Source organism: Populus trichocarpa, chromosome 13, assembly GCF_000002775.5.
Source record: "Populus trichocarpa isolate Nisqually-1 chromosome 13, P.trichocarpa_v4.1, whole genome shotgun sequence".
NCBI lineage: Eukaryota > Viridiplantae > Streptophyta > Magnoliopsida > Malpighiales > Salicaceae > Populus > Populus trichocarpa.
The window spans coordinates 7,668,761-7,677,593 of record NC_037297.2 but is presented as its reverse complement, the minus strand read 5'-3'; the positions used below and the strand labels follow the sequence as shown (position 1 = coordinate 7,677,593).

General features: G+C 37.3%; 1 protein-coding gene across 1 annotated transcript; it reads right to left on the bottom strand.

Annotated features, from left to right (window-relative positions):
* Window positions 1–2,604: 2,604 nt before the first annotated feature.
* LOC127904170 (uncharacterized) lies at window positions 2,605–3,412 on the bottom strand. The gene is made up of 2 exons (XM_052446310.1): window positions 2,984–3,412; window positions 2,605–2,654 (listed from the first exon to the last, which is right to left on the bottom strand). The coding sequence occupies exons 1-2, from the start codon at window positions 3,390–3,392 to the stop codon at window positions 2,620–2,622; spliced, it is 444 nt and encodes a 147-aa protein (XP_052302270.1). The 5' UTR covers window positions 3,393–3,412; the 3' UTR covers window positions 2,605–2,619.
* Between the last annotated feature and the right edge of the window lie 5,421 nt (window positions 3,413–8,833).

Sequence of the window (8,833 nt, the reverse complement as noted above, 5' to 3'; positions counted from 1 at the left end):
CCAAGGGCCATTGATCTGAATTCTGCTTCTGCACTTGATCTTGACACAACACTTTGTTTTTTGCTTCTCCATGTCACAAGATTTCCTCCCAGTAGAGTACAATATCCTGATGTTGATCTTCTATCTGTTAATGCACCAGCATAGTCTGCATCTGTATAGCATTCAAGGTTCAAATTCCCATGATTTTTATACAAAATTCCTTTTCCAGGAGTAGACTTCAAGTATCTGAGAAGTCTGTACACTGCCTGGAGATGTGAATCTTTCGGGTTGTGCATAAATTGACTCACCACACTCACGACATAAGCAATGTCTGGACGAGTGTGAGCTAAGTAGATCAACTTACCAACTAACCTTTGGTATTGACCCTTGTCAGTTGTAGCCCCTTCCTCATCATTCTCAAGTCTGTGCTTTAGATCAATAGGTGTTTCACATGGTCTACAGTCAACCATTCCTGTTTCCTTTAGAAGGTCAAGAATATACTTCTGTTGAGAGATAAAAATCCCCTTTTCTGAATGTGCCACTTCTATGCCAAGAAAGTATTTCAACTTCCCCAATTCCTTGATTTCAAATTCTGTTGAAAGTCTCTTTCTCAACTTATCTCTTTCCACAAAGTCATCACCTGTTATTATAATGTCATCAACATAAACAATCAGAATAGTAACTCCCCCTGAAATGGAGTGTTTGATGAACAAAGTATGATCTCCTTGGCTTTGCCGATATCCCATAAAAACCATGGCTTTGGTGAACCTTTCAAACCAGGCTCTAGGAGACTGTTTTAAGCCATAGAGTGCCTTCTTTAGTCTGCAGACCTGGTTGGGAAGAAGGGAGTGACTGAATCCTGGTGGTGGATCCATATAAACTTCTTCTTCCAACTCTCCATGTAAGAAGGCATTCTTAACATCATATTGCTGCATACACCATCCAAGATTAGCAGATAAAGAAAACAGAATTCGAATGGTGTTCATCTTAGCAACTGGAGCAAATGTCTCTTGATAGTCTATCCCAAATGTTTGTGTAAATCCTTTTGCAACTAGCCTGGCTTTATACCTTTCTAGGCTGCCATCAGCTTTATATTTCAGGGCATAAACCCACTTACACCCTACTGTTTTCTTCTCTTTTGGTAACTCAACTATTTCCCATGTTTGATTCCTCTCTAGTGCATTCATCTCTTCTCTCATGGCAGTTTTCCAATTCTCATTTCCTAGAGCCTCATATAAGTTTTTTGGGATAGGTATGGTGTTTATTTTTGAGAGAAAGGCTTTGTGTGATGGTGAGAACTTTTGAAATGACATAAAATTAGCTATAGGATATAAGGGATTCTTAGTGCATTCTCTTCTTCCTTTTCTAATAGCAATTGGCTGATCAAGGTCAGGAATAGGTAGAGATGAATGAGAAAGTTCATTACCTTGCTCTGGTTCGGATTCTTGGGCTTGCAAGAGAGTCAAATCAGGTTGTATCCTTCTTCTATATACCTGAAGAGGTCTGTCAGCAGTAGTTTCTCCCTGCAGAGTAATATTTGGAGACTCACATGATGGTGAAATGGGAGATGATTGCTGCCTAGATGGGATTTGGAATGAAAAAATGTCAAAGTCATTGTTAGTCTTATCTTCTGTGTTGTTTTCCTCCCCCTGAAGAGAAGATTTGTTGAAGAAAGACTGATTTTCATTAAAACTTACATCCTTTGACACAAGAAATCTCTTTGAAGATGGATGATAACATTTGTAACCTTTTTGTGTGATAGAATATCCTATGAAAACACACTTAAGAGCTCTAGCATCAAGTTTGTCTCGTTTATGTTTATGAATGTGAACATAGGTGACACACCCAAAGATCCTTGGGGGAATTTTAGAATAAAAATTATTCTTTGGAAAGAATTCTGACAAATAGTTTAAAGGACTTTTGAAACCAATAACTCTTGAAGGTATTCGATTTATCAAATACGTAGAGGTTAAAACTGCTTCTCCCTAATAATTTTTTGGAACTTGATGCTGGAAAAGTAGAGCTCGAGTAGTCTCAAGGAGATGTCTATTTTTTCTTTCTGCCAACCCATTTTGTTGGGGAGTATTAACACAAGATGATTGATGAATAATCCCTTCTTTTTCAAAGTATGATGATAAAATCTGATTAAAGTAGTCCCTAGCATTATCAGTTCTAAAACCCTTAATGCTAACCCCAAATTGATTCCTTATCATATTTGTAAAGTTTGGAAGGATATGACTCACATCAGATTTTCTTTTAAGAAGGTAAACCCAAGTCATTCGGGTGCAATCATCAATAAATGTTACAAAACCTTTTGCTCCTGAAATATTAGGAATGTTATATGGACCCCATATATCCGAGTAAATTATAGTAAATGGAGACACAGATCTTGAATCATTTATAGGAAAAGGCACTCTATGGTGCTTTGCAAATTCACAGATTTCACAATGAAATTGTTCAACATCAAGATTTTTAAATAAAGATGGAAACATGTTCCTAAGAGTCTTAAATGATAGATGTCCTAAACGACGATGATGATTCCAAACATCAGTTTTATTAGAATTAACTGAAATGAATGATAGAGAAGGGGAGTTACTACTGCTGCCTTGCACTCCAAGCATGTATAGCCCATCTTTGACTCTAGCTTGCCCAATCGTCCTCCCCGTAGCTAGGTCCTGAAATATGCAGTGATCAAGGAAGAAAGTTACACTACAATTTATGTCTTTAATTAGTTTTCGGATAGATAACAGATTTGCAGTAAGATTAGGAACATGTAATACTCTTTGAAGAGTAAATACAGGATTAAGAGGGATTGTTCCCTGGCCTGCAATTGTGGTTAGAGATCCATCAGCCACTGTGATTTTCTTACTGCTAGGACAGGGTTGATATGATGTGAAGGCACCTGCAGAATAAGTCATATGGTCTGTTGCACCTGATTCAATGACCCATATGCTGGAATGGTTCTTGTTTGAGGCACTAAAGACATGAGAAATTGGAATTTTACCATTTTGAGCAAGAGAGCATGATCCAGATGGTTTCTCCATTGTGTTGAGTAAGGTTCTTAAGCGTTCAATCTCCTCTTTGTTGAATTCTCTCACCTCTAGGGTGCTGGACTCATGTGCTGCCTCTCCTGAATTTGTTAAGTGTGCATGTCCTCTTGAATGGTTCCATTTTTGTCCTCCATTACGCCCCATCCTTGGTGGTTTTCCATGGAGTTTCCAGCAGGTCTCCTTTGTATGACCTGTTTTCTTGCAATAGTTACAAAACTGATCATCCTTAAAGAATTTTCTCCCTTCAGTCTTCACCACTTCTGCACCATTCATGGCATCATTTTGGTTTCTGCTAGCATCACTTAAGTGTCTGCTATTAGTTATCATCATAGCAGAACCTTCAGTATTTGGGACCTCAAGCATCACAGTTCTCCTTCCTTCTTCAGCCCCTATTACTGAAAATACCTCATTGAGTGAGGGCAGGGATTCCTTTCCAAGTATTTGGATTCGCATTTGATCAAATTCTATGTTGAGTCCTGCAAGAAATTCAAAGATCCTTTCTCTTTCTACATAATTCTTTAAAATCACAGCATCCTCACTACACTGCATCTTAAAATCCTGATAATAGTCCAATTCCAACCAGAAACTTTTCATAATATTGTAATATTCAATAACCATCATATTACCTTGTTTGGTCATTGAAAGCTTCATCTTAATCTCATAGATTAATGCAGCATCCTTCACTTTAGAGTAGGTCTGTCTCACTGCATCCCATATGTCTTTTGCTGTAACCAGAAACATATAAGGCCCACAAACTTCTGGCATAATAGAGTTCCACAGTTATGACATAATCATGGAGTCTTCTTCATCCCAAAGTGTAAACTTTGGGTCTTCTGGACTAGGAGGATTGTCCATCAAATGATTAATCTTTCCCTTTCCTTTGAGAAAGGTTTTTACTATCTGTGACCACTTTAGATAGTTTCTTCCATTCAGTCTATAGGATGACTGTAAACTCTGGAATTCCCCTGATATTTGGGTTTCTTTTGTAGTGTTTTCAGACATGTTTTTTTTTTTTCCAGATCTGGACAGGTTTGCTAGAGCAAGTGACTAGAATTGTCAGGACAGATGGGAATGGGAGAGGAGGAATCCCAGATTTAGACTCTGATATAGAGAGAGATAGGCTAAAAAAAAAAATATAGGTTCGGTTTAGGCTCTGATACCATATGGAGAGTTGTTAAATTCTGACTTCTCATTTTATTTCATAATGAATTGTGGAATATATACAGCATCTACATATCTATATTAGGACAGCTATTAACTACACATAAATAGGTATTATTGCTAGGTTCTGATTTATAGGAAAGGATATCTGACTTTCTGTTTTTACTCCCAATAAATCAGCTTCAAATCTGCCTTAATTACTTCAGAATCTTCAACACTTCAAATATTTGTTTTTTTTTTAAAAAACATTCAAAACATGTTAGGGTATTGACCGTATTCAGCACACAAGAAAACATTTTTTATATTTTTGTCGAAACGCAAACATCACAATTAGACGTAAACATCAAAATGGAAAGTAGCAAGCCATCATACATATTATAAGAATTACAAGAAGCTTGAAACAATTCGTAACAAAAACCGTTCAAAGCCAAATCAACTTAAAATTTTGTAACTGGAAAGGAATAAACCCGTATACATGAGGGAGCCACAGTTCTAAAACTGAAATTTTGAAATCAAACCCCTATGTTCGTGCCTCACAACCCTATTATTTCCTCACCTTAAAAACAAACTGCCTTATTCGTTTCACAATGCCAACAGAGAGAAACAAAACAGAAACTGGGAAAGCATGCTTTATTACACACAAAAAGACAAAGTCATGGCCGGCTAACCTTTCCTCCAGCAGGCGTAAAAAGAGAAAAGAACGTGAGGGTCCCTAAAGTTCTCGCAGCTGGAGCACTAGGGAAGAAACACCTGCAGATCCTGTTTTGCAGGAAATGAAATAAAAGACCAAGAAACAGCTCACGCGTGCCTCTTGACGGACGAAAACAATGACGCTGAAGCTGTGATGTGCTGGTGGAGTATGTTCTCTTGCTTTTTCTTGTTTTTCCTGCGGCTTGCCTCTCTTTTTCTCCTTCTTTTTTTCTCTTCTCCTCCTTTTTTCTGCCCCCTTTCCGCTAGGTCAGTAGAGGGTTTATATAGCATAATCACAACTCTTTATTAGGAAAGATTCAATGCACTAATTCTAGGATGCAAATCCCTGCTGATTTGCAGTACAAAAACACAAAAAAGGAAAACTGAAATATCCTGATTCCTATTCTGATTTCAGCAATTAGTTTCCATTGATCAAAGGGTGGTGGTACAACTCCTTTCTTTCCTTCCATAACTGGGACCATGAGGCACCAGCTGTTTCCTTTGAAATGAGGCAATAAAAACGTGGTCCGTAACTCTCCAATCCAGCAAGAGAAACATGGAAACCAGCAAGAAATTTGCAAAGAAAAAGGAAAGAAATTAGATGGGTATGGGTGCATGTTGCAAAGTCTTATTTTTCTTATTCGGTGTGGTAGAAATCCCATCATTTATGATGATCCAGCCCCCTCTCCAGCTTCCAATATCTTTCTTCAATTAAATCCCTTATTTTAGCACTTTTCAATTCAGTCCTTGATCCAAAAAAAATCCTTCGAATCAGGCCCGCGAACTTGGGCAAAAATCCTTCTCGCGGCAGGAATCCCTGCTTTCACATTAGATATTCAAACGGGAATATCTTGAGCTTCTGATATTGAAATCAAGCGATTCAAAAGCCCAAATTCATCTACGTGTCCTGGACTACAACTTTGATGAAGGATTCAAAGTGAGATAAATTCGTTTTGAATAACAAAATTGCAACCAAACTCGGCTGGAAACCTTCTCGCGGCAGGATTCTATGTTTTCACGCTAGATTTCAAACAGGAATATCTTGAGCTTCTGATATTGAAATCTAACCATTCAAAAGCCCAAATTCATCTACGTGTCCCGGAATACAACTTTGATGAAGGATTCAAGGTGAGATAAAATCATTTTAGATAACAGAATCTGGCAGGGATTTGGTTGGTCAAAAAGGTTTTCTTGATCTGACAATGCCGAGCATCCAAATCTGACTGAGAGTCTGCCCTAAGAATAATATAACCTTAGGACCCAATAAAGGTGTAGGTTAATTCTTCAACATGTCATGAGTGATAGAACATAGCTAGGATGGTCAGATATCGTACGAAACCAAGTCAGAATCAGAGCCTAAGTTCGAACAAAAAATTGCGACAGCAGCAGAATCAGTTTTTTTAGTGCAAATTTTGAGGGATTTATCCAACCTCAAAAACAAGATAACGAAGGACCAAATTTAGCATTATGAAGACCCTTAGTCAGTCTAAGAAACCTGATGATTTTGGCAGCAAAGAGGGAGGATAAAAAGAGTAGAAAACAACTCAAACAGGGTTCGAAAAAAATATTTATTTCTCCTCCGCTTTTGTCAATTTTCCAGCAAACATGAGCTACACTCCTACACTCAGTTTAAAATGAGTATACACCGTCTCCAGCACGTGGGGTCCAAAATTGAGTAATAATAGATGTCTCCTCTTTACAATGCTTACGAAGCAAAACTTGTTAAGTGCTTTGCGTAGGAAGTGTTGTAAAGATAAATTGTCTGATCATGCTAAAAACTTAGTGTTTTTCCTAAACAATGGTCTCCCTATCATGTGACCTGCCTATCTTAAGATTTCTAGAAAAACTCCATGTTTTTTTTCTTTTTCTAGAAATGGTCCAATTATCGAGTGACCTGCGCATCCTAAAATTCTTAGAAAACTCCACGCTTTACTAAGAAATGGTCTCAATATCGGGTGACCGGCCCACCTTAAAATTCATCTTAAAATTCTTAGAAAACTCCACGCTTTTCTAAGAAATGGTCTCAATATCGGGTGACCGACCCATCTTAAGATTCTTAGAAAACTTCATGTTTTTCAAAGAAACGGTTTCAATATCAGATTATCGGGTGACCTGCGCATCCTAAAATTCTTAGAAAACTCCACTCTTTTCTAAGAAATGGTCTCAATATCGGGTGACCTACCCATCTTAAGATTCTTAGAAAACTCCATGCTTTTCTAAGGAATGGTCTCAATATCGGGTGATCGACCAATCTTAAAATTCTTAGAAAACTTCACGCTTTTCAAAGAAACGATTTCAATATCAGGTAACCGGCCCTTCTTAAAATTCTTAGAGAACTCCATGCTTTTCTAAGAAAATATCTCAAAATCGGGTGACCTGCCCATTTTAAAATTCTTAGAAAACTCCACGCTTTTCTAAGAAACAGTCTCAATATCGGGTGACCGGCCCCTCTTAAGATTCTTAGAAAACTCCATGCTTTTTTAAGAAACGGTCTCAATATCAGGTGACCGGCCCCTCTTAAGATTCTTAGAAAACTCCATGCTTTTTTAAGAAACGGTCTCAATATCAGGTGACCGGCCCCTCTTAAAATTCTTAGAAAACTCCATGCTTTTCTAAGAAATGGTCTCAATATCAGGTGACCGGCCCATCTTAATATTATTAGAAAACTCCACGCTTTTCTAAGGAATGGTCTCAATATCGGGTGACCTGTCCATCTTAAGATTCTTAGAAAACTCTACGCTTTTCTAAAAAACGGTTTTAATATCAGGTGACCGGCCCATCTTAAAATTCTTAGAAAACTCCACGCTTTTCTAAAAAACGATCTCAATATCAAGTGACCGGCCCATCCTAAAATTCTTAGAAAACTCCACGTTTTTCTAAGAAATGGTCTCAATATCGGGTGACCTGTTCATCTTAAACTTCAAAAGAAAACATCTTACCTCGAGGAAATGAAGCAGTGCTGGTTCACAATTCCTATCCCTTTCTGTAGTTCCGTTGACTTGAGATTATGTACCTCAGCGGTTTTCCCAAAAACTTGAAACTATTTTGGCTTTCGTCACACCTTCTCCTACTAGGTTAGTGTTATGACAATATAGCATGCATGTTTTTTTGTTACCTATTTTGGAAACATAGGTCACCATTTCTATTATAGACTTATTGAGCTCCTATTTCTATTTGTTTGTCCGACTCGTCCTCTTGAAACGGAATATGCTCCACGCGCTATACTTCCTATTCTCTTGGTGAAAAGATCTTTGGTTCCTTATAGGGCTTTTTCTTGCTCCATTGTATTGTCTTTTATTATTATTTTAAAAGGAAAACTCAAAAGATTTGGTTTTGTTCATGAAAACTGAAACTTTCAATGCAATCAGCAATTCTCATAAAAGATGTTTTTTTAAAAAGTTTTATGATGATACCCCTTTGAGCTTTGGTTCATTATGGACCCCTATGTGCACTTTCCCCCTCAGTGTGGTGTGCAATACCTGTCAATTTTAAAATTGGTTTGGTTACCTCCAATTGATGGAGTCATTTCCTTAGTCATGCGCAAGAAAAGAGTTTGTTTAAGTAAAAGATTTCAAATGCTATGAGATCATGCGCTTTATGAAGAAAAGGTTCTTTACAGAGAGAATTCATGGCCGAACTTTATTTTATTGATTGGGAAGCACAATATTTCTTTATAGAGTCAGAATTCACAGGTCTAACTAGATCTTCTCCATCCATTCTAGATAACTGTTGTTACCTATTTTTGGGTTCCCACACAAAAATGAGAAAATACAAAAAAAAATATAATAATAATAATCGGAAGAAATCCAAAAAATAATAGGAGTGAGAAAAGGATGATGGAATACCGAAAAATGGCCAAAAATTGGTTGAGGAGGTTCAAAAATGCAAAATGTTGAAATTTGATAGTACGTCGTTGATTGATGAGAATCCTGTTGACAATGAAAATTCAATTT